Raw genomic sequence first — 27,405 nt, forward strand, 5'->3', positions numbered from 1 at the left:
TTGCACATATCTGTCCAATTTTTCCAACACCATTTATTGACTAGACTATTGAAGATAGTCTTCAATAGTATGTTCTTGTCTACTTTGCCAAATATTAATTGACCATAAAGGCATTGGTTTATTTCTGGGCTCTCCATTCTGTTTCATTAATCTATATGTCTGTTTTTATGACAGCACCATACTGTTTTAATTACTATGGCCTTGTAGTGTAGTTTGACATCAGATATTTTGTTGTTCTTTCTCAAGATTGCTGTGGCTATTCTGGGTCTCTTTTTTATTTTATTATTATTATTTGTTAAATATATTTTTATTTATTTCAGAGAGGAAGAGGTAGAGAGAGATAAAAACATCAGTGATGAGAATCATTGATTGGCTGCCTCCTGCACACCCCCTACTGGGGATCGAGCCCACAACCAGGGCATGTGCCCTTGACCGTAATTGAACCTGGAACCCTTGAGTCCACAGGCTGACGCTCTATCCACTGACCAAACCAGCTAGGGCTATTCTGGGGCTTTTGTAGTTCCATACAGTTCTAAAATATTTGTTCTAGTTCATTGGTATTGCTTTGGATAGTATGGACATTTTAATGATGTTAATTCCTATCTATGAACATGGTACATGCTTCCACTTATTTGTATCTTCTTTTCTTTCTTCAGTGTCTTATAACTTTCTGAGTACAGGTCTTTTACATGCTTGGTTAAATTTATTCCTAGGTATTTCATTTTATTTTTGATGCAATTGGAAATGGGAGTGTTTTCTTAGTTTCCCTGATAGTTCAATATTGGTGTATAAAAATGCAACTGATTTCTGGATATTTATTTTGTATCCTGCTACTTTACTGAATTAGTCAATTAAGGTAGTACTTTGGTGAAATCTTTAGGGTTCTCTCTAAATAACATCATGTCACCTGCAAATAATGACAGTTTTACTTCTTCCTTTCTAATTTGGATGCCTTTTATTTTTTCTTGCCTAATTGCTGTGGCTAGGATTTCCAGTATTATGATGAATAAGAGTGGTGAAAGTGGACATCCCTGTCTTGTTCCCAATCTTAAGGGAAACACTTGCAGTTTTTGCCTATTGAGTATGCTATTGGATGGCCCTACATATATGGTCTTCAATATGTTGGGGTATGTTTCCTCTATTCACACTTTGCTGAGCGTTTGTATCAAATGGGTGCTAGAATTATATTTTTATCTAAACATTTTTACATATTTATAATTCCCCTTCAATATACACTAGTGCATTCATATGGAAAATCTTTTATCAGAATGGAAATAATCTGCTTTGAACAGTGATGATATAAAAAAGACTCTTAATTATACTTCTAACTTATGATCAGAGTTTAACTAACTGTATTCTCCACTTTCAAAATCGGTTTTGTGACTTAAGATGCTAATTACAAGTTAATAAGTGAAATCACTGATTTATTCACTATCATTTAAAAGTAATTTAACCAAATAAATTATCCTGTCACCATAAAGTGGCAACGGAGATTTTTATTTCTGTTCTTGAGTTAAAAGGCTATTAGATCAGGAAATATAGGTTCTAACGTTATAATTTGTTCTGTTTAATTTCTCTTGCCAAATATTAAACTACTGTAATCAGTTTTTCTAATCTTTTTCTTCTTATTTTTTATAATCTTAAAGCCAGGTTCTCGCCAGGCTGGTTCTTAGAAATGGAAGCTACAGGCGAGAGCCTCTGGTCTCTAGAGGTCACCAAACTTTTAATATAAAGAGCCTTAAAATATTACTTTAGGCTTTGAGGGCCATATATCCTCTGTCACTACTCAAATCTGTCACTGTAGCACAAAGCAGCCATCAACATAAATTTATTACAAAAATGGGCAGAAGACTGTATTTGAACCCTAGGCTCTAGTTGCCTACCTCTGACCTACACCAAACATTTTCAGAGATCAGATAAACTGAGGCCCAGAAGGAGCAATTTTTCAGAGGTCAGAACTAATTAGAGGCGAAGCAGAGCTAGGACATAATTTAAATCTCATTTGTGACAAACTGATTTAGGAGATAATATCAAGTAATCTGTTTACTAGACTTGGTTGGAGGACAAATAATTTCAGTTTCTAATTTTGGTAGTTGTAAAAAAATGTTGATGATATTAAACATGAAGGAATAGTGATGGAAGAGAAAATAATATTTAAGACACTCAAGAAGAACCCAGGGGAGTTCTCCACCAAGTGGTGAATATTAGGTACATCATCTAGAATAGAGCTTGAGGCTAGAAAAAACATCTTGGGTAGTTCCTGATGTACAGGTGCTAGGTGGCTTTAAGTGTATAATAGGCAAGGCATGTTGAAGAAGAAGAGTGCTACATATGGAGACACAAATATATGGAAAAAAGAAAATTTAAAAAGAAGGCTGAGACTAATGTCCAAGAAATCTGAAGGGACCCCACAGACAAAGATACTGCGGAGGACAAGGAAAGAGAACATTCAAAGGACAGAGAGATGGGTATCTTATAACACAGTGAGCCCATTAAAATGAAGCCCAAAAGGTGTTCACTGCAGCTGGCCATGGAGACTTTCTTTCTGATCTTGGTGAGGTCAGTAATAAGAACATGCAGACCATAATTAGCTGGAATGAGTAAGTGGAAACAGTGTACATAAGTACTTTCAAAAGGTACATCAGTGAGGGAAAGGAGAGGACAATGAGAAGAAATACTTATTGAGCATCTAGTATGTAAAAGCTCTGTGCTATGTATATCAATTTTCTTTTCTCATTTAAACTTTATAGACACTTCACTATCCCATTTCACATCGAAAAGAAGTTAACTGAGGAAAACCGAATTCTCAAAGTTACAGGTTGTCAGTGATAAATACAGGATTCAAATACATGTGCAGCGGACTCCCTAAAATGGTCTACCCAATAGTACAGAAACAAAAATGATTATAGCTTTTAAAATATAATTTTTAAAAATCTTTACTGTTCAAAAAACTAAAAATGGAACTCCCATTTGACCCAGTCATCCCACTTCTAGGAATATATCGCAAGAAACTAGAAACACCAATCAGAAAGGATATATGCACCCCTATGTTCATAGCAGCACAATTTACAATAGCTAATATTCGTAAATGCCCTAAATGCCCATCAGCAGATGAGTGGATTAGAAAACTATGGTACATCTACACAATGAAATACTATCCTGCTATAAAAAAGAAGGAATGCTTACCATTTGCAGCAGCATGGATGAACTGGAGAGCATTATGCTAAGTGAAATAAGCCAGGCAATGAAAGAAAAACACATGATCTCACTCATTTATGGAAAATAAAGAACATTATAACCTGATGAATAAAAAGATAGACACAGAGGCAGTGAAGCATCGAACAGACTGTCAAATTACAACGGGAAGGCTGGGGAGTGTTGGGGAATGGGGGAAAGAGATCAACTGAAGGACTTGTATGCTCGCATATAAGCATAATCAATGGACGCAAGATACTGGGGGAGCGGGGATGAGGGCATGTGCCGGGGGTAGGGGAGGCTGGGGGTCAATGGGGAAATAAAGGAGATATATGTACTACTATTTGTAATACTTTTAACAATAAAATAAAATTTAAAAAAAAACACAATTATTAAAAATAATAAAATTTAAAAACACAAAAAAAATCTTTACTATTGAGAATATTACAGATATTTCTCCCCCCCACTTTTTTCCCCATCCACCCAGTTCCATCCCTGCCCCAGGTCTTTGCCACCCTATTGTCTGTGTCTATAGGTAATGCATATATATATGCTAGAGGTCTGGTGTACGAATTCATGCATGGGTGGGGTCCAGCTGGCCCGCCCTGATCGGGACCAATTGGGCACACAGTGAAGGCAGGGCCCGGTGGCCGCTCCGTGCAATGAAGCCTGGGGGTCCCGCAGCTCTGTGCGGTGCTGAAGAGGCCAGTCCCAGCGGAGGAAGCAGGTCTCGGCAGGGGAGGATTGTCGTGGGCGATCAGGCCGGCAGGGGAGAGCAGTTGGGGGCAATTAGGCTGGCAGGAAAGCAGTTAGGCATTGATCAGGCTGGCATGGGAGCGGTTAGGGGGCAATCAGGCTGGCAGGCAGAAGCGGTTAGGGGCAATTGGGCAACGAGGCGAGTGGTTAGGAGCCAGCGGTCCCGAATTGTGAGAGGGATGTCCAACTGCCAGTTTAAACTGGCAATCGAACATCCCCTGAGGGGGTCCCAGATTGAAGAGGCTGCAGGCCGGGACACCCCTCCCTCCTGTGAACAAATTTCGTGCAACAGGCCTCTAGTATAGGATAAGATCTTTGTTTAATCTCTTCCCGCCCCTCCCACCCCCCTTCCCTCTGAGAATCATCAGTCTGTTCCATTTCCATGCCTCTGATTCCATTTTATTCACCAATTTATTCTGTTTATTAGATTAGTTATTCATTTATTTTGATTTTTAAATTCAATTATTGACAGGTTGTATTTAATGCTATTTTATTGTTCACATTTTTTAAAATTTTTTTTCTTCTTCCTTTTCTTAAAAAATACCCTTCAACATTTCATGTAATACTGGTTTGGTGGTGATGAAATCCTTTTTTTGGTCTGTGAAGCTCTTTATCTGACCTTCAATTCTAAATGACAGCTTTGCTGGGTAGAGTAATCTTGGTTGTAGGTCCTTACTATTCATCACTTTGAATATTTTTGCCACTCTATTCTGGCCTGCATAGTTTCTGTTGAGAAATCAGCTGACAGTCGTATGGGTGCTCCCTTGTAGGTAACTAACTGTTTTTCTCTTGCTGCTTTTAATATTCTTTGTCTTTTGCTCTTGGCATTTTAATTATGATGTGTCTTGGTGTGGTCCTCTTTGGGTTCCTCTTGTTTGGGACTCTCTGCACTTCCTGAACTTGTAAGTCTATTTCTTTCAATGGGTAGGGGACATTTTCTGTTATTATTTCTTCAAATAGGTTTTCAATATCTTGCTCTCTCTCCTCCTTCTGGCACCCCCATAGTGTGAATGTTGGTACAACTGAAGTTGTCCCAGAGGCTCCTTACACTATCTTCATATTTTTGGATTCTTTTTTTCTTTTTGCTCTTCAGGTTGGGTGTTTTTGTTTGTTTGTTTTTTTGCTTCCTTATATTTCAAATAGTTGATTTGATTCTCAGAGTCCTCTACTCTACTGTTTAATTCCTGTAAGTTAGTCTTTATTTCAGTTAGTGTATGCTTAATTTCTGACTGGTCCTTTTCCATGTCTTTGACATTCTCAGTAAGATCTTTGAAAGTCTCACTAAGTCCCTTGAAGGTCTCATGAAGATCCCTGCGTAACCTTATAACCATGGTTTTTAACTCTGTATCCAGTAGTTTGTTTCCTTTCATTTCTATCATTTGTGTTTGTTTCTATATATTGGGTAGAGCTTCTACATCTCCTAGAGTTAGTTGGTAGAGTGGTTTTGTGTAGTAGGTGTTCTATAGGGCCCAGTGGCTCAGCTTCCTCAGTCACCTGAGTTAGGCACTCTAGGTGTGCCCCTGTGTGGGCTGTGTGCACAGTCTTGTTGTAGATGAAACTTAACTGCTGTTGATGTCACTGGGAGGAATTGACCTCCAGGCCAACTGGCTGTGAGGACCAGCTGCAACTATAGTGGGAGAGTTGCTGTGCAGGAAACACCCCTATGGAGCAGGACTTGCTTCAGTAGGGTTTTGGTGCTCACTGAGTCTGCCCCTTGAGTGTGTCACTTGTGGATGTGTAGAGCTGTAATGTGGTATGGTCTGAAGCTGTCCACCAGCTGCACTGGCTGTAGGGGCTCCAGGGAGGTGCAAAGTCAGCCACTGCCTGGGGCCACTCGGCAGGAGCTAGAGAGATCTGCAGATTCCTCTCATTTGTTTCGGGTTTGGAAGTGCCCAAGTGAGGCCCAGCTGTGAAGCAAGGCAGATTGGTGCTGGTCTCAGGTCTTGAGCCTCTTACTGATAGGTTTGAGGTATGCTGAACACCAGCTACAGCTTGTTTGAGAGACTAGCAAAGTCTGAAGCCTAAGCCAGGACAGGCCATTCATATGGAAAAGCTGCTGCAAACAGTTTGGGTAGGGCTGCAAATTGGATGGGGAGAGGTCTCAGGGAATCACCAGGGTGGAAAAAACAGTGTGCTCCAGGTTGATGGGGACTTAGTCAGCCCTGGGACAGGGGAGGTCTTGGCATAGGAACAATGACCCCTGCATGTACCTCCATCTGGTAGAAAGCTGCCCCAGAGTTCCTGCCCTGATGCCAGACAATCCAGTTCCTCCCCATATGTGTCTGGGTCCTCTAACACCTCCTGGCGCTGGAGTTCAGAGGAAACAAGTCTGAGTAAGTTTGTGCCTGGCCCTTTAAGAGGGACACCTGGGTCTACGGCAGCCTCTGTGTCTCTCAGCCACAATCCCTGCTGGTTTTTACAGCCCGAAGTTACAGGGACTTCTCTTCCCAGCTTTAGGACCCTAGGTGGAGGGGTCTGGTGTGGGGCTGGAAATCCTTGCTCTTCAGGGCAGCCTCTGCAGGGATTATCTTCCCCTGGATTAAAAAAAATAGCCCACGTGGGTGCTGGACCAGCCTGTTCCTCGCCTCCAGCGCTCCTAGCAGTCTCAAGGTGCTTTCTTCTTTACTTCTGTAGTTGTAGGACTTCCATTCAGCCAGCTTTCAGGCAGTTCTGAATGGTGGTTATTCTGTATTTTAGTTGTAATTTTGATGTGGTGGTGGGAGGTGGCGAGTACCAGTGTTTACCTACCTCACCATCTTGGTTTTCAAAATATCACTTTCTTAAACTCCACTGATTATGCCATATAATGAAACCAGAGTCATTTTGAGTTGTGGAGGATATAGACATAAGATTATGAGGCTATAATTAAAAGTATAAAAAAAAAAAAGGAAATTCTAGGCTTACTCATGTTTAAGTATATCTGCAATACCAAACATACAAGTTTATTATTTTTGTCTGTTAGAGATTGGTTCACATGGTTGAAATGTAAATGGTGGGAAAATACTATTAATACGTGTAAGTACTGCTACAGCAAGGTCTCAATTGCAGAAACTATTGTTGTTACTCAATTGCTTTGGGTATAAATATTGTACATATCTAACAGGGAGCCATAACTGCTTTCAGGACTCAGTTGTAAACTAAAAGCTTTATATAAAGTAGTACAATTTTGTATAACTGTGCATCAGTGGTTCAATAAATTTAAAATTCCATATAAGGCTTGCATTATTGAAAAAAAAGGCTATTATGGACTTCTGCTTCCAGTCATTGTGAAGTAACTGATATTAGAAATTCCCTCCCCGTGTAAACAAGTAGAAAACTGATGAGCAAAATACTCTTTAAAGAAAAAAGGAAAATATGATTCAAAAACAAGAGGAAAAAAAGAAATCTGCCAACAGACACAGATCCAAAAATGACAAAGGTGACAGAATTAGAAAATAAAACTTTGAAACAGTGATAATGAGACATATAAGATAAAAAAGTACCAAATAGTAATTGTGCAGTTTGAAAAATACTATATGTGACATGCAAACTTCACTGGAAACCTAACAACAGATAGGCACCATAGAAGAAAAATAATTAGTGAACTTAAATACCACACCAAATCATAATCAACCAATAAAAGTCACCAATAAAGGGACAATATTTCCCCAAACAAAAAGAGACACATTATATACAATAAAACTGGCAGCCGACTTCTCATCAGAAATAACGCAAACCAAAAGAAACTGATGCCTTTCTAAAGAAAATCTGGAAACTAAGAAATCCTACATCCATGAAAATTTCCTTCAAACGACATTATTAAGCTAAGAAAAGCTAAGAGTTTGTCACCAGGAGATTTATACTATAAGAAAATACTTCAGGATGAAAGAAAAGGATTCCAAATGAACATTCATATCTACACAAACTAATGAAGACCACCAAAAATGGTAAATGTGGCTAAATGTGTGACATTTCCCGCTTGCTTTTAAATTTCTTAGAAGAAAGTGTTTAAAGTAATGTAGAAGTAAAATATGACAACAGTAGCACAAAGGACAGGAAGAGAAAACAGAAATCTATTGTAAGGTTCTTACTCTATATGTGAAATGATATATTATTTGTAGACTATGACAAAGTAAAGATACCAAGTTTCAATCCTAGAACAACCTCTAATATATGCAAGGAGGTATAGATTTAAAAGGCCAATAATGGGGAGTGGGGATACTCATATCCATAAAGGGACAGTAAAAGAGGGAAAAAAATGCATAAAAAGGAAAATGTCAAGGTGGAATATTTAAACCCAACCATATTGATAATTATACTGAATATAAATGGTATAAATGCTCCAATTAAAAGGTAGACATTGACAGACTCAATTAAAAAAAAAAGACCTAAGTATATACAGCCACAGGAAATTAACTCTAAATATAAAGACACGTAGGATGCAGAAAGATATACCATACAAATACAAACAAGAAAGATGTAGTACCTACATTAATATCAGAAAGTGTAGACTTCAGGACAAGGGAATGAAACAAAAACAAAGAGGGATATTTCCTAATGATAAAAATCATTTTAAGATGAAACTTAAAATTATTGTGAATATCATGTGTTGTTGAGAATGTAGAACTCTCACATGTTGTTGGTGGGAGTAAAAAATAGTAAAACTGCTTTGGAGAACAATTTATAAGAACAATAATTTATTATAAAGCTAACATACACTTATATGGCCAGCAATTTCAGCTATAGTTCTTTATCAAAGAGAAATATAAACATATGTCTGCAAAAATACTGTAAACAATCATTCATGAAGCTTTACTCATAACAGCCCAAAACCAAAAATAAGTCAAATGTCTGTCCATAGGTGAATGGATAAACAAAGTATGGTATCCTATCTAATAAAAGAGTAATATGCAAATCGACCATACCTGTTACACCCACAAGCCACGCCCACCAGCCAATCAGGAGTGAGTATGCAAATTAACCCAACCAAGATGGATGCAGCCATGGAGAGAGCAGGAGGCTTGGGTTTCCCCGGCAATGGAGGAAGCCAAGCTTTCCACCTGCCCTGGCCTGCCTTAGCCTCTGCTTAAGGCTACAAAGTTTCAATTATAGAAGATAAATAAATCCCAACAAAAATGCTTGCGGCCACTGAGTGAGCAGGAGGCTTGGCTCCACTCAAGGCTACAAAGTTTCAATTATAGAAGATAAATAAATCCCAGATACCAGGGCCTCTGCTTGGGTCGCTGGGGGGCATGGCCAGCCTGCAAACCACCACAGGCCCCTCACCCAGGCCACCCCATGGGAACCCTCACCCTGATCCGGGACACCCTTCAGGCAAACCAGCCGGCACCCACCCGTGCACCAGGCCTCTATCCTATCTAATCCTCCTATCAAATAAAAGAATAATATGCAAATTGACCATCACTCCAACACACAAGATGGCTGCCCCAATGTGGACACAAGATGGCCACCACAAGATGGCCAGCAGGGTAGGGCAGTTGGGAGGGACCAGGTCTGCAAGGGAGGGCAGTTGTGGGTGATCAGGCCAGCAGGGGAGGGCAGCTGGGAGGGACCAGGCCGGCAGAGGAGGGAAGTTGGGGGCGATCAGGTCTGCAGGGAAGGGCAGTTGGTTGGGCCCCAGGCCTGCAGGGGAGAGCAGTTGGGGGGGGACCAGGCCTGCTGGGGAGGGCAGTTAGAGGTGACCAGGCCTGCAGGAGAGGGCAGTTAGGAGTGACCAGGCCTGCAGGGGAGGGCAGTTAGGAGCAAACAGGCTGGCAGGGGAGCACTTAGGCATCTATCAGGCCAGCAGGGGAGTGATCAGGCTGGCAGGCAGAAGTGGTTAGGGGCAATCAGGAAGGCAGGCAGGCGAGCACTTGGGCCAGCAGTCCTGGATTGTGAGAGGGCAGTCGGACATCCCTCAAGGGGTCCCAGATTGGAGAGGATACAGGCTGGGCTGAGGGACACCCCGCCCCGTGCACGAATTTCGTGCACCGGGCCTCTAGTCCTATATAATAAAAGCCTAATATGCTAAGTGTCTGGTCATCTGTTCAACCAATCAAAGCGTAATATACTAATGATATGCTAAGGCCACTCAACCGTTCACTATGCTGTGTACTGACTACCAGGGGGCAGACGCTCTGACTGGTAAGTTAGCTTGCTGCTGGGGTCCGGCCGATTGGAACTGAGAGAGATGGGCCAGACACGCTCTGGAGCCCTCCCCTGCTGGACAACCTCCCACGTCCCTCCCCGGCCCCGATGTTGCACTGGTGGGGGTCCCTCGGCCAGGCCTGCACCCTCTCGCAATCTGGGACCTCTCGGAGGATGTTGGAGAGCCGGTTCTGGCCCGATCCCACAGGCCAGGCTGAGGTACCCCACTGGTGCACGACTTCATGCACCAGGCCTCTAGTATTCATATAATAGAATACAACTCAGCATAAAATGAAATAGTTGATAAAAGCAACAACATGGATGAAAATCAGTAACACGATCTTGAACCAGATACAAAAGAAACATACTATATGATTCCATCCATATGAAACTCTGGAATAAGAAAAACTAATCTGTACTGACAAAAAGAAGATCAATGGTTACCTGAGACAGAAGATGGGAGACTGACATAATGGGGAATGAAAGAGTGATCAACTATTCCTGTGTACCTGGTACTATCCTTACAAATCCATAAGTTCTGGCACAATAGGATATTTGGTTACCTAGACTTAACATAAATATTTTTGGTGTGATGGAAATCGTTTTATTCTTGACCAGGATGGTGGTTATTTATGTTGGTCAAAACTCATTAAACTATATACTTAAAGCAGCTCCATTTTATTGTATGCAAATTACCTCTCTATGAAATTAATTTAAAAAGGAAAATAGATCATTATGTAATCTGTGATGCCTTTTCTACACTAAACACAATCAGAAGTTTATCCTTCTTGTGTTAAGGCTAGCATTAAAAGTATCAGTCTATCAAACCCTAAATTCTGATTTTATTTTATATATAATATATGTAGTCTTTGAGAAAGCAAAGATATGATCTAAGGTGCAAAAGAATGTAAGAATGCAAAGACAAGACATAATTGAGAGACATTTAAAACATTTTTTTCAGCCTCTTAACTCATTCACTTAGTCTAAACATTTAATGAGTTCCGATCTTCAAGGAGCTCTAGGGCAGAGAGACTTGTACATAAAACAACTACAATCAGCCAAAACCAATACAACAACATAAGCATAGATTATGTGTGAGGTGAAAATGCCACACTGAACTGGAGTGAGGAAGGGACTCAGGAAGGGTTCTGGAAGGAGAGCCAAGAGTTGATTTTATTTAAGGAATCTAGGAAGTAAATGAATTAGAAGCACATTCTGCACACTGGAATGAAGTGGAAAACAGCATGATTTGGATAACTGTAACAGCTGAGCTGTTAATTCAGAGAATAAAGACTGGATCAATAGATGGATAGCAAACTTAAAGATTGAAAAGGATTATAAAGAACCAAGATTCTGAATGCATCAATACTACAAACGAAAGACATTTAAATAGACAGACTACCCTATTTCTACGTTTGAGTATACCTTTTGGTTTTACAATCGGTTTAAGAGATAGAAAACTAATTTTTTAAAAACTTTTAAACTATAGCTCAGTTGACTGGAGCATCATCCCATACACCAAAAGGTCTTGTTTCCTTCTCACCGCCCCTTCCTCCCTCTCTAAAAAATAAAATCAATAAACATATCCTTGAACAAAGATTTAAAACAAAACAAGTTATTTCTGGATTTCCTAAAAAACTGAGTTCCTTTACGACTTACAGGAAATAAAACTGCAAAAATGTTTTATGTATTTTTCTGTAAGTATGATATCTCACACAATTAAAATAAAGGGAAGGGGAGATGTTAAAATCATCACACCATTGGGAAGAATATTTATTCTCAATCATTTATAATAGAATAAGACCTTTCTATTCATTGAAAAAAAAGAAAAAGAAAAAAAGCACCTATTCTTTGGTTCACTATCCCGAATCATTGTGGAGGAGAGATGCTGAAAAAACCCAGAGAATCAGAAATCAGCCTATACATCCTTTTGGGGGTGCTGTTCACCCCTTGTGATTAAATTAATATGTTCATTTGTACCCAGTCCTACCCACACCTGTTTTAACATTTTTTTTTCATTCATTTAGTTACAATTTATCAAGATATTAAATAATATCAAATCGGGAATTATGATTTATTTCTTCAAGGAAAGAAAACAAAGCCAAGAATCTGACAAAAGCTATCAAATAAACACAAGTATTTCTCTTGCAGCCTTGTTTTTCAATAGGTCAACACCAGAGGTCGCCAAACTTCAGTAATTCAGCTGCATGCAGCTTTTAAAACTTAACCCTTAACCAGGGGTTCCTGGATGAGCTTCAGAAAGCCCAAGGATCACCTCACATCATACGCAAAATTCAGGCATGTATCATTTTTTAGGAGGAAAATCCATGCTATGAATAGATTTTCAAAGTGGTCCATGATTGAAAAGCTATTAAAAGTTGCTTTCTCTAGTCAGTAATAAACATAGAAAATTTTAAATAATATAAGAATGAAGCAATCAAATATTTTGTTTATATATTACTATGATATACACTGAGTGGCCAGATTATTATGATCTCTGAACGCCTAATAATCTGGCCACTCAGTGTATATACTATATAATAAAAGGCTAATATGCAAATTGTCCCCTTGACCAGGAGTTCTACCAGCAGGCAGGCTGGCCAACTGCCCATGTCCCCTCCCCCTGGCAGGACCCCACCCATGTACAAATTCATGCACCAGGCCTCTAACACACACACACACACACACACACACACACACTGAGTGGCAAGATTATTATGCGTTCAGAAATCATAATAATCTGGCCACTCAGTGTATATTACAAGTAAAAATTAGTACCACTATGTGTAATGGTGTATACATACACATTCTGGGGAGTGAAAAGATAGAAAAAAGTTTAATATGTTGCCCTTGCAATTTGTTAATAACACAAGAGCTCTATAATATGACAGCAGAAGAAATGTCACCAGGTAACATATAATTAAACTCCAAACGCATGTATAACGTCATTGATCTATTAAAAAACTTAGGAAAAAAGTATTTTATACTTATTAAACTGGGATTTAATTAATATCTTTAATCTCTCGGAGACTATTTGATAGTAAAAAATGTTAAGCTGGAAAAGGAGAGTATAGGTACACAGATGCTGAACAAACCATAATATAGAGATAAGGTAACTGAAAATCTAAAAGTGTTTGCTAAAAAATAGGGTGAAAATAAGGTTGAGCTGTACTTAAAAGCAAAGATCCACCATAATAATCTTGACTATTTCAAACTGATTTGTACTGGGGTTGGCAAAAGTAGGTTTATAGTTATTTGTATTATTATCTATTTGTATTATAACTATAAACCTATTTTTGCCAACCCCAGTACAAATATTCATGACAATAAGATTTAGGGGCTGTTTCCTTTAGTTTGTGGTCACTTTTAAAAAACACTAACATTTAAGAAATATTAATGGGTTCTGGATAATCATTTGCAATCAATTTGATGATAGTGAACACTAACTTTAATCGCAATTAAATGATACAGTATGCAAAAAGAACTCCATTATACTAATTAGTAGACTGTCTTACAAAAAAATTGTACTTAGTTATTACTATATTTTTAATTTCATCAATAAAAAAATCTGTGGAAATTTATTTTCTCTCATTATAGCTTTCTACGATTTGCATTTTAGCCCCAAAGCCTGAAATATTTTATCTAGCCCTTTAAAGAAAAAGTTTGCCAACCCCTGCATTAGAATATTAATCTGGATAATGAGGAATAAGGAAACAAAAAGATCAAAATATTTGAATTTAGATTTATAGTATGGGAATCCAGAAGGAAGAACAACTGTTGAACAAAGGTAAGAGGTAGTTATCCAAAAAAAGAGTGCAAATATCTTAGTGGTCTCAGGTACAAACCATACGAAATTACATGGACAGCAAAGAAGATTCTTGAATACCCACTGATCTTTTCAACCACACTTGCATAAACTGATATCTAATAAAATCACCTTACCCAAAGTAACATTTTTATAGAATGAAGTACAAGGATTTCAAAGTAATTTAATCACCATCCTGTGTACAACTGGTAAAAGCTACCAAGGAGTTATGGCTCAATACAATAAAACTGAATTCAAGATGTGCTCACACAAAAGTAGCCATCAGATGACTTGAAGAGTTCAAGAAAACACTGAAAAACCATCTGTTAGGAATGTAACTAAGAAGGTTCTGGCATTGGATGGAGTACTGGACTAAGACCTCTAAGGAGATTTTCAATTTTTCACTTCTAAGAAACATTTTGGAAATTCTATATAATAAAAGCCTAATATGCTAAGAGTCCGCTCGTCCGTTCAACCAATCAAAGAGTAATATGCTAATGATATGCTAAGGCTGCTCAACCACTTGCTATGATGTGCACCGAGCACCAGGGGCAGACAGTCGACCAGTCGACCAGTTGCTATGACATGCATTGACCACCAGGGGGCAGACGCTCCGACAGGTAGGTTAGCTTGCTGCTGGGGTCCAGCTGATTGGGAGTGAGCGAGACAGGCCAGACATGCCCTGGAGCCCTCCCAAGGCCCCTCCCTGGCTGGCTAACTTTCTGAGTCCCTCCCTGGCCCCTATCGTGCACCGGTGGAGGCCCCTCACAATCTGGGACCCCTCAGGGGATTTCAGAGAGCCAGTTTCGGCCTGATCCCACAGGCCAGGCTGAGGGACCCCATGGTACATGAATTCATGCACCGGGCCTCTAGTCAATACTAAAGTCCAAAAGACAGTAGGAGTTGCTGCTTTTGTCAAACCGTAACCTTAGAATGAACCAATCAAGTGATCTCAATACATACATTTTAGATTTTTTAAAAAGAGGGATTGGAAATTCTTTAAGAGCTCAAATATTAAAAGCAATTATAATCTCACCCATACTGTTCTTAGGATAAACATTAATTCCAAGTTATAATATTTTTAATCTGGTGTTGTTAACGAAAGTGTTGATAGACCTAATAAATAAAATTATATTAAACCTATGATCAAAATTCTGCTTTTATCTGTGTACTCATACATGTAGATATTCAGTCTTCCACTTTATGAATATTTATATACTGAACAGATACAAGCATCTCCTATGTATTCAGCAAAGTACCAGGAAGAGAGAGTAACATGGTTAGAAAAAACAGACATAGCTTCCGTTTTTATTCACTTTATATACATTTAGTGATCTTCTAGTTTTTAAGTACTTTAAATAACAGATATATCCCTTCTATGCATCAGATATCCAAAATGGCTTTTCCAGGATCATACAACAGAAGAATAACTCAGAGCCCTAAAGGCTGTGTTCTTAACACTTCCTCAATAGCAGAACTTGCTATGTGATCTTGAATCACCTTCTCCATTTTTTTAAGTGTTCCATGGCGGGTGTGTGCGGTGTGTGTGTGTGTGTGTGTGTGTGTGTGTGTGTGTGTGTGTGTGTGTGTGTGTGTGTTCTTAGAATACAGCAGCAAAATTCCATCCAATTCAAAATTCCAATTCAACCTCCTCACCTTGATTATTTCCACCAATTGATCCACACCACTGTCCCCTGGAAATATTGGTTGTCCTAGCAACAGTTCAGCCAGCACACAGCCTGCAGACCATACGTCTGATGAGAAAAACAAAACAAAGGCTTATTAATACTGTGTAGCTTAAGTTGAGTTGAAAAATATTTGTATAAATTTTTTAATTTTACTTTGATCACAGAAAAATATCACAAGCAAAAGACTGTATAATCTAGAACAAAGGAAAAAAGTCATCAAACTATTCTTAATGCATTTTAAAAATTAAGGGTTAAATTTACTAAAGGGGAAATCAAGACCAATCATAATATTCCCCCAAAAGGTAAAGTCTTTTTATCATCAAATAGCAGGTGTCCGAATCTTCAACAACCAAGACAGGGAATTACAGTACCAAAACATAGGGCATGATTAGCTACTTATCATACTTAAAAATAAGGCAAAATGACACAATCTCTGCATATTAGCAGGTGCTTACAGAGTAGCAACAACCTAGGGTTCAATATCCTGTACACAGTTTTAAGCCAATGAAAATTCTGAGAAAAAATGTTAGGACTTTAAATGGTTGACTTTTATGTTGTCAGAAATATTGATAGAAAAAAACTTACTTAAATATATTACCATTTTAAAATGTAAAGACAGAAGAATATACTTTATTTCACAAATAACAAAATAACTCATTTTTAAGTCAAAGTGGAAACCTTAATCCCTGAGGAAAAAAACTGTTAAAAATGTAATTAATAAATTAAAACATAATTTAAAGCATACATTCTGGCTTATCCAAAAGAGTCCTGGTTTAAATCTATTGCCCTGGAATAATTACTAACAGCATATACTTTCTCTTTAAAAGTATTTCCAAATGGGAAGATAAATTATACGGCCACTCTACATATAGCCCACCATTAAGTCTTCCTTCAAGGGTAAGCTAATTTTCAGTTTCTGGATGCCTGAGATTGCTGGGTTTTGTGTAAACCAACAATCAAGTGCTTTAGACAGATGAACATAATCATTGCTGGGCTTCCCATCTACCAACAGGGAGGAAGAATAGTGAAATGGCACAGGACAACAAATAATTTAAGAGGTCTGATGTGGTAAGATGCACTATGAAGAGAGAACTGAAAATCCCTACTCCAGTGACTACTTTTTACTAACCTAGAAAAATGATATTAAATTCATTTAAGAAATTCAAGTTGATTTTGTCCAGTTCCAAGTAATGACAACAAAGATACCTATTTTGCAACCACAGACCAAAAAAAAGCCCTCCTTGATATATTAGGTAATTGTTAATAAAGCAAATATGAATCTGCTAGGAAATGTTTACTTTACTCAAAGCCTATAGTAATACTAACTCTTAAAATCAAGTGGGAAAATGTGTCTCCTTACTAATGTAAATGATTTACTTTTATCTAGGTTTAAAAATATCCCTTTACCTAGCTAATTAGATGAAAGGTAATATGCATTAACTTCTTTCCTCTACTACAGAATAATTCACTTCAGAAGACAAGTCTAGAAAAATTGCAGGGAAATAATTACACTTTCATAAAACAAACACAAAAACGGGAAACACTTTCTTAGGCATGATTCAAGGTACAAATATGGGAGACAAAGAGTAAAAGATTAAGGAATACTATTGCTAAAAAGAGAAAGGAATACTATTGCTTAGTGGTTGTCACAGAAGATTAAATCAAAACATTCAGGTGGCAATTATAATAGTGGTCTTCAATACATGTTAACTCAGGCAAATTACTAAAATCAAGATATTTATCATTCACTTTCTGGCAGACACCAAAATCTCTTCTATTCTTATTACTTCAGAGGACAAATGGATGATATTTTCCAAAAGAATAAAACAGAACTAAACAAAAGGCACAAAAATGTAAAGTGCTTTGGCACACTGAATTTTCTGGTTATTTGGAGTTTAAGCCAAAACAGTATTCTACTTATACTTTAATTCATGGTAAAAGCAATCTTTCAAGGCTATCTAGTTTAACAAACTTACTTCACAGATAAGGAAGTTAAGTGACTTGTCCAAGGTAAAGCTACTGAATAGTAGAAGTAGGCCTGGATCCCAATTTCAATGTCACTATCACCACAGAATACCTGTTTCTTCACAAGTCTGTAAACTCAATTCCTTATCTTAAAGAAGCCATTTGTTTTCATTCTACCATTTCTTAGTAAGAAAATATAATCAGAGCCATCAGTCTTAGCTCTGGTTATATCCAAATATGACAATAAACCAGTCAGAACCAGCTACTCTTTCACTTTAAACATAGTTTAAAATATTTCTAAAATGTACTTGTATTAGTACACTTCTAAATAACTTTGTTTTTGTCTGTTTACAAGTATTCCAGAATGTTAAGAGGCAAGTGTCCTAAGTATAAAAAGGGAGTCCAAGTATAGGCTTGTTAGGGTTTAAAAGGCCTCAGGCTTAAGTCGGTGGCATATGGAGAGTCCCAAGCCTAGAAAGTCAGAAGTTAAAATCTGGCTTTAGCCATGCAAAGGAGGCTCATGGAAAACAGGTACTCCAAACATCCAGAGAATTGGTTTCTAATAGAGAAAACAGACTACTCTGTCCTTTTGTCTGAGAAGATTCCAAAGAACTGATGGGCACATGGACATTTATAGAAGTAATGTACTTAAGAGGGTCAAAGATTTATATAAACATGCCTTCACGTGTCAGAAGATGTAGTCATAACTTTCTGAAAAAAGCAAATTGCATTTACTTAGGCACATCTCATCCCAGTACCTGGTATGCCTGAATAAAATATAAAGCAGCTGGAAAATACAATGACATCTCCAAAAATAAAGTGCTGAAATTTGGTCTCTGGGAGAGTCGAGTTAGCAAATACCACAAAAAGAATAGTACCTTACACTTCTATAGTCCTTATTAAATTTTCATAACCACTCAAAAAGGTAGGCAGAACTATCAGTAATCTCCACTTTATAGCTTAGCTAAGTAGTAATAAATCTGGAACTCAAATCTAGTTCTACTACAATCAAAATATCCTTTTCACTATTTCTCATGTGCTCCTTAACATGTCATATAACATAGCCGTGATGAAACTTTGAGCATTACATATCACACAAAAACACAATTATACTCTCTAGCCTTCAGTATCACAGGTCTCAATATGGTCTATTGAGCCCAGCCATGGTGGGTAAAACTGCTGCTCCCTTGGCATTATAAAATTGGTGGTGTATTTCTGTTTAGTGGTCTTTGTTCATATCAGAGAATTTCTACTTGTATCAAAAAACAAAACTTGTCCAAGTTCTAGGTTTTTCCTAGATTTCTGTTACTGAAGTTTGGGTTTTGTTGTTGTTTGTTTGCTTGGTACTTGTAAGCTTTTGTTTGTTTTGACTAAGGAATTCTTTTCTGAAACAATATATAACAATAAAATAATTTTGACCTCCACTTGCACATAGCCTAAGGTTGCACCTTCTTCCTTAGCTTCCTATTCATGCCCACATGATCATACGCTCCATGTCCACTCCTACTAATGGGCAAAAATGGGATAGAAGAGAAGTCAGTAAAGATTGGAGGAAACGATCTCTATTCAATTCAACTGTCTCTATTCAATCCCTTCTGTCACTAAAAATCTTTCATGAAGACTTCTACAGACTTAGTGGGTTTAGCCCAGTGGTCGGCAAACTGTGGCTGGCGAGCCACATGCGGCTCTTTGGCCCCTTGAGTGTGGCTCCTCCACAAAATACCACATGCGGGTGTGCACATACAGTGCAACTGAAACTTCGTGGCCCATGCGCAGAAGTCGGTTTTCGGCTCTCAAAAGAAATTTCAATCGTTGTACTGTTGATATTTGGCTCTGTTGACTAATGAGTTTGCCGACCACTGTTTAGCCAAACTACTAAAGAAAAAGTCAGAGCCTTAGATGGGTTGGCTCAATGGATAGTGCATCGGCCTGTGGACTTAAGGGTCCCAGGTTTGATTCCAGTCAAGGGCACATGCCCAGGTTGCAGGCTCGATCCCCAGTAGGGGTGTGCAGGAGGCAGTCGATCAATGATTTTCTCTCTCATCATTGATGATTCTATCCCTTTACCTTCCTCTCTGAAATCAAGAAATATTTTTAAAAAAGGTCAGTTATTTTATAAATATCTAAATTAAAATTAAATAACTAATTGAGACAGCATAGTAGGATGTCAACAATATGGTCATTCCATTACTTTCATCATAAATAATGAATGCAAATTCTCCAACTGTTGATCAAGCTCAGAAGTATTTCAGGGGAATTTAAAAGAAAAAACAGGAAAGAAAATGTATACTTAGGATTTATTTGAAAGTTTAAGTTAAAAACAGAGGTAATCATAAATCATGCAACCATAAATAACTTTATTATTTATTTGAAAAATCCAAGAAACCTAATAGTAGATAGTAAATATATTTAAAATTTTAAATACTATACACATTTTTGCATCAGTAAAAAAAAAAAAAAAAAAAAAAAGAAAAAACACATTTTAGGGTGTACCCATCTTTATATTTAAGTGAAAGTATAGATTACTAATACTAAATTACTGAAAACAAGATTCAATTAATAGTTACAAGCCATTTACATTCAGAATTGGTACTTACCTATACTAGAGGTATAATCAGTGGCTCCAAAGATCAACTCTGGTGCCCTATAGTACCGAGAACAGATATACGAAACATTGGGTTCTCCTCGGACCAGCTGCTTTGCACTAACAAAAATAAAAAGCAGAAAAATTTAAAACAATCTAAACCTTAAAGCTGCTATCATGCACAAAACTAAATGTTTATATCTAAGATTCATGTAATTCCAATCATGTCATAGATGAAAAGGAAAATATGAACAATAACTATTTCAGACCAAAGAAACATAATTTTAGCAATATATTAATTTTAAAAATAATAGTAATTTTTAAAGACTACATTTGTCAACTGTCACCTAAGGAAAAAGAGATAAAAAGTCACAGAAGGATAAATGCTTAATTTCTTCTGATCCTCTGGTTCCCTAAATTCCACCTCTGAAATACAAAGAAAGAGTTGAAAAGTAAGAAGTACCCATCCCCACCAAAAAGCATAGCAACAGATTATCTATACTAATAATAGAGAAATATGCAAATTATCCATGACAGCATCACGTCACGACCAGATCAGCAGGCTGTGTCCCTGCCCTCTGCTCAGATAGCTGCAAGGACCGGGGTAGGATAGGATATGATAGGAGGACATAAGAAAGGAGAGGGAGAGGAAGGCAGGCCTGCATATAGACAGGCCAAGAGGAGAAACAGAAATACAGAAAGGGAACAAGAAAAAGATGCAGGAATGCAAAAGGGAAGGAAACTTGGGGCTGCATGCAGGAGTGGGTGGCAACCGGGGGGGGGGGGGGGGGGGCGCGGGGAGGGGGGCGGTGTGTGTGTGTGTGTGTGTGTGTGTGTGTGTGTGTGTTGGGGAGAGCAGATGCGCCCCGTCCAGACGCGGGAGGAGAGCAGTGGCCCCCGGCGCGGGCCGTTGCAGAGGTGCCCACGGGTCCGGGACGGCGTGGTGGATGATCCGAGACCTTCTGGGTGGAGGTGTTCCTGCTTCGCGGTGGCATCAGCAGTGCCCAGGCCGCGTGGGCCTCGGCCACCCTTGCTGGGCCAGGCATCCCGAGCAGGGAATGGGAGCAGGATGGCAGTGGGGAGGCCGGGAAAGGGGGGGTGGTGAACACCTGGATGGGGCTGGGCCCTGGGCTGGGGGTTAATGCCCGCCCCCGCCCCCCCTGTGCTGAACAGAAGCTTTAAGAAGGGAGGGAGGGAGAGAAGAATTTTATAAAGGAGTCAGTAGAGAGCAGAGTTAAAAAAGGAAAGAGGATGTATGAGTGAACTGTAAGAGCTATAATGAAAATCAAGTATAGTTGTGTACTGGGGACAGATTTTAATAGTAGGAGTCAGAAAAGAAAAAAGATAAATTATAGTGAATAGTTAGGCAGGTAGATAGATATTAAAACAGTGGAAGTAAGTAGAGAAGAATGTATGGGAAGGGTATGATGAGAGAGAAAGAGGGAGGGAAGAAAAGTTTTAAAGGGGAGCTGGTAGAGCTTAAAAGAATGGGAAGAAGGAATAAATGGGGGAGGGAGCAAAGCAGGTCCAAGGGAGAAAGTGAAGAAAAAAATTAAGGTGGGAAGGAAGGAAAAGGGGAGGGAGGGCAGGGGTAAAGATCAAGGAAAGAAGGAATGTGGGGAGGGAGGGAGGGGAGGAGAAAGATGGGAAGAGGATGATGTAACAGAAGTAGGAAATGAGGAAAGAAAAGTTTATAAATGATGAGACAGTAGGAAAAAGTATTACATAAAGGAGAGAGAAAAATTGTGTGAGGGAGAAGCCAATAAGGAAGTCAAATACAATTGTGTGTGAAGGGGATAAGATTTTTTTAAAAAAGTTAATAGGGGTGACCAGGTCGGCAGGGGAGGGCAGTTAGGGGGATCAGAGTGGTTAGGGTAGGAAGGCAGGTGAGCGGTTAGGAGCCAGAGGTCCCGGATTGCAATCCCTGCAGGGATCAGGCCTAAACTGGCAGTTGGACATCCCGTGAGGGCTCCCAGATTGGAGAAGGTGCAGGTTGGGCTGAGGGACCTCCCACCCCCTGCATGAATTTCGCACACCGGGCCTCCAGTAAAATATAAGTATGAATACTTTTTACCCAATTTTTTTAAGGGTAAAAAATTGGCCACTCTTTTATAATTTGATTTCAGAGTGAATATACTGAGATTTACAGACCCAATCTATTTTTCCACCATCTTAGTCAATTTATTAACTGTCTAAACATTCAATACCCAATAAAAAAGACAGGCTCACTTCTTAAGAGCAGAGATTTACAAAGCCTATGCATTCTAACTCTGCTGTCCTGAGTTTACATGTTCTCTTAATCCAACTTTCCTGCCAAAACTTTGTGGCATGTATTTTAAACATTACAAGAAATTAAAATTAGTTTCTTTTGAGATGTCTCCCAAGATAACTTGAAGACACAATGAAATAAATTGCTGAGGAAGCTAACTATTTTGACCTGCAATAATAACAAAGATAAATACAGGAAATGAATACAAACAAAATAAAAATTAAAAAGTGAGTAACAAGGAAAGGCAAGAAAAATATAAGGCAAAGGTACAGAGTAGAGATGAAAGTGGTCACGAGAGTTTCAAAGTTTGGGCTTTCTTTTCTTTCATTTATTTCTGATTCATGATAATTTTGACCTTAACCTATTCTTCCTTCATCACAAGTTTTGAAGGTCACAGACAGTTTATTTTTCTACATTCTCCACAAGTACTGACACAAAGCAACCGTTTTGTAAGTTAATAAATATTATAATCCCTGTTTTTAGGCTGCATAAAAATTGCAACACTTTTCAGTACTAACTGATAAGACTTTTCTACTTTATCAATAATTTCTTTAATTAACAAGACAGATTCTAATTGTATAGTCAGAAATTTACTATTAGATAAAGAAGGTAAGATTGGAAATTCCACAGCCTCTAGATTTCTTCACTACTTGATGGAGTTTACCTTCTTTCTCTTCAGGTAAGACTGGCTGTAACTTCCTGCCCTTTAAGGATTGAGCATCCAATATAGTGGTCACATATAGTCCTAAGAAAACCCAACTAGCCCTTCATCTACTTCCAGGCTCTATTTCATCCAGTAAGGAATTACTAACAAGAGAGTCATACTGTTTTGTTCAAGTCACCATCAACCTGGCACTAAGGATCTAAAGTATATTCTAAAGTCTACTTGCCCAAATCAACTGTTTAAAAAGTCAGCTTTGTTATCAGATCTATTAAAAATGAGCTATTACCATATAAGTGAAATCCCAAATATATCAGAACAAAGTGATTTCTACGTGTCAACGGAATAAACCATAGCCATAGTGTTGACACTATGGTGAAAAGAGAACCTCTACTAAACTTGATGTCTCGTAGTCTTTTTACAGTGCATACTAATTAGTCACTCTCAGGGGGGAAGATACCACATAAAAATAAAACTCATATGATTTGGGCAGTCTGTCCTTCACATAATAGTAGTAGTGCTTTGGTTAAGCATCAAATGAGTTCTGATTTAATATCCTTCTCCCTTTTCTGATAAAGGGACAGAGTTATACCTGCAAAATGAATTGGGTCCCATAATAGGTGTATGAAATTAGGAAACTGTAAAAAAAAAAAAGGAATGGTCTGGAAGAGGACACCTTTGTGAGACTAGGAAGGAGACTAACTCTTTGTGAGACTAACTCATAGCAGAGAAGATGTGTTTGTTACGACTTTCTGAAGAGACAGCCTGTGGAAAATATATGCTATACTAAACCTAAACTTTAAACTGTTGGTTGATGTAAAAGAGGTAGGAATATAGGTATTAGTGGGTCAATATCTATAAAGAGCTGAGTTAAAAAGTAAAATGTGTGAGAATGAAAAATTAGAGAGATTCCCAGTTCTGTGGAGATGTCTTAGGGATGGGGATAAATGCATTGCTCTATGTCAGTGGTCGGCAAAATCATTAGTCAACAGAGCCAAATATCAACAGTACAACGATTGAAATTTCTTTTGAGAGCCAAATTTTTTAAACTTAAACTTCTTCTAACGCCACTTCTTCAAAACAGACTCGCCCAGGCCGTGGTATTTTGTGGAAGAGCCACACTCAAGGGGCCAAAGAGCCGCATGTGGCTCACGAGCTGCAGTTTGCTGGCCACGGCTCTAGGTGATTACACTAGAGAGGAGGTAGAAGGTTAACTGCCTGAGTTTCATGGGGATATAGGGTTGGTTTCATGTTGACAGGGTAGATCAGAGGCACAGATGCTGAATATTATGGAGATAGAAAGGATGAAGTCTTATTACATAGCATATTACACCAAGGGATGAGTTTAAGAAAACATAAAGTGCACTGAAATTTGCAGAAAAGAAGGAAGAATAACAGACTAAATTATAGAGGAAAAAGGAAGGAAATTCAGCTACTAGAACTTCTACTTTATCTTTAAATTGAGGTTAACTCTGAAGTTAAAAAGATATATATAGTAATACATGATAACTTTTTTTTTTTTCAAATTGTTTATTAAGGTATTATATGTGTACATATCTTACCATTGCCCCCCCCCACCCCACTCCCATACCTGCCCTCACCCCCCAATGTTTTGCATCCGTTGGTTACTCTTATATGCATGCATACAAGTCCTTCAGTTGATCTATACATGATAACTTTTTAAAAATTAGTTCTTACTGAAAAAAGAATATATACACATAATAAAACTTCAAATAATATAAAAGTACCATCAGTAAAAATGTTTCCTAACTATACTATACTCCCAGCTTCCCTTCCAGGGGCAAGAAATGTCATGGATTTATCATACATTATTCTAGAAATAAGCCATGCATATATCTGTATACACACGACTATACTCTGTGTTTTTAAAACACAAAAGGGAATACATGTATATATATATATATTCTTGACCCTGCTCTTTAAACAATCCTCACCCAAGGATATGTTTATTGATTTGAGAGAGAGAGAGAGAGAGAGAGAGAGAGAGAGAGAGAGAGAAACGTCAATCAGTTGCCTCCCATACATGCCCCAACCCCGTGGTCAGCAAACTGCGGCTTGTGAGCCACATGCGACTCTTTGGCCCCTTGAGTGTGGCTCTTCCACAAAATACCACGGCCTGGGAGAGTCTATTTTGAAGAAGTGGCGTTAGAAGAAGTTTAAGTTTAAAAAATTTGGCTCTCAAAAGAAATTTCATTCGTTGTACTGTTGATATTTGGCTCTGTTGACTAATGAGTTTGCCAACCACTACCCCAACCCATATCAAACCCACAACTTAGGCATGTACCCTGACCAGGAATAGAATCCACCACCTTTCGTGTATGGGATGATGCTCCAACCAACTGAGTCACACTGGCCAAGGCTTGACCTTGCTTTTTAAATTTAGAATTTCTCAGAGATCATTCCTTTTCAATTTATAGAGAGCTACCTCATACCATTATTTATCTGGTCATTTTCTTACTGACAGACACTGATAAACAATGCTGTGACAAAAATCCCTGTATATACACTGTTTTTGTATTTCTAAAGGAATAATTCCTAGGAATTAAATTGCTAGATGACTATATGCATTTATAATTCTGACAGAATTTACCCAGACTACCTGAAGCTGCACTAGTCTATAGTCCCTGAATAAGCATTACAATATTTTTAGACTGACATTATAAAAGAAATATATTTTTTAAAAGCATATAGAGTGTAAGGGTGAGGTGGGAGAAGAGGAAAGGGAGAAGAAAAGAGAGCTAGCTTACCTTCCAAAGTCACAGAGTTTTAATACAGCTGTATCAGGGTCCAACAAGAGGTTCTGTGGTTTAATATCCCGATGGCAGATTCCAAAGGAATGAATATATGCTAAACTTCGAAACAGCTGATACATATACAACTGAAAAAAATAGCAAAAATTAATTGAATAGTTTCTTTCCCAAACAATCAGAATCCTTAAGCAGTAAATAAAGTAACAGATAAGGTGAAATGCGGGGGATTATAAGTACTCAATCTTCCTTTAACAAGTTTCATGTCATTTCTATGTTAATTAGCTAATTAAAGTTTCATTAACCATATAATATATTTACACCATTCTTTACTAAGTTAAAAAAGAAAATTTTACAATGTGCCTTATAATTTTTTATTTTACTAAGATTGCAAAACAAATTCAAGATGTGTTTTTGTTCAAATGGATAAAAAGCTCAGAGAGATATTTCAAATCATGTGACTAATAAGAACGTTTAGACCAAAAGCCAAGTCTTCAGTTTTTAAGTTCATCATTCTTTAAAAGTATTTGCAATTTCATCTTCAGAATAATAATTTTCTGAGATGTCAGTCCAACAGGTTATCGATACAGAGGCCTGGAAAAATTCACATGTGAACTGAGAAAATCTATAACCAATGGCCTATCAAGATATCAGTGACCCCATTAATAGCATCACTATGCTTCCTATTAGTAATCTTCAAAAATAAGTAGACTTTAAAATGCCATTTAAAAACAGATTCTAGCTGACTACTGATATAATTTAAAAGAATATTTATTCAAATTTTACTCGGAAAAAAGCACCAAGAAACTGGGTCTGCATGGAAAAAAGAATCAAGACTCTTGACTGGGGAAGAGAGGGAGACTTTATAAAGAAAGTGAGTACAGCTGACTCTTGAACAACATGGGTTTGAACTGCATGGGTCCACTTATATGTGGATTTTGTTCAACAAATATATTAAATAATTTTGGGGGGAGATTTCCTTCCTACTGTGAAGCAATCACATCTACAACACGAGGCTACCATCCTATCTAATAAAAGAGTAATATGCAAATTAACCATCACTCTGCTACACCCACCAGCCATGCCCACCAGCCAATCAGGAGGGAATATGCAAATAAACCCAACCAAGATGGCTGCAGCCACAAAGAGCAGGAGGGAGGCTTGGGTTTCCCTGGCAATGGAGGAAGCCAAGCTTTCCGCCTGCCCTTGCCGGCCCAGGCCTTCACTCAGTGCTACGAAGTTTCAATTATAGAAGATAAATAAATACAAACAGAAATGGTGGCAGCCATGGAGCTGGAGAGAGCAGGAGGCTAGGGTTGCCCATGGCGATGGAGAAAGCCAAGCTTCTGCAGCCCTGCTTTGGCCTCCGCTTAAGGGTACAAAGTTTCAATTATAGAAGATACATAAATCCCAACAGAAATGGCTGCCTCCACGGAGCGAGCAGAAGGCTTGGCTCCACTCCAGGCTACAAAGTTTCAATTGTACAAAATAAATAAATCTTAGATCCCAGCGCATCTGCTTGGGTCGCTGTGGGGTGTGGCCAGCCTGCAAACCACCACAGGCCCCTTGCCCAGGCCGCCCCACACCC

At 38.4% G+C, this 27,405-nt stretch overlaps 1 protein-coding gene across 4 annotated transcripts in view; it reads right to left on the minus strand.

Annotated features, from left to right (window-relative positions):
* GSK3B (glycogen synthase kinase 3 beta) overlaps positions 1-27,405 on the minus strand; it is a 190,011-nt gene that overhangs the window by 40,454 nt on the left and 122,152 nt on the right. For all 4 annotated transcript variants that reach the window (XM_080654924.1, XM_080654923.1, XM_080654926.1 and 1 more), the window contains exons 5-7: positions 25,818-25,948; positions 20,133-20,239; positions 15,539-15,636 (exon numbers count right to left, since the gene is read on the minus strand). In XM_080654924.1, the coding sequence (XP_080511050.1) occupies positions 15,539-15,636; positions 20,133-20,239; positions 25,818-25,948 (336 nt within the window). The remainder of the gene's footprint in view (positions 1-15,538; positions 15,637-20,132; positions 20,240-25,817; positions 25,949-27,405) is intronic.

Source organism: Plecotus auritus, assembly GCF_963455305.1.
Source record: "Plecotus auritus genome assembly, chromosome: 2".
Classification (NCBI taxonomy): Eukaryota; Metazoa; Chordata; class Mammalia; order Chiroptera; family Vespertilionidae; genus Plecotus; species Plecotus auritus.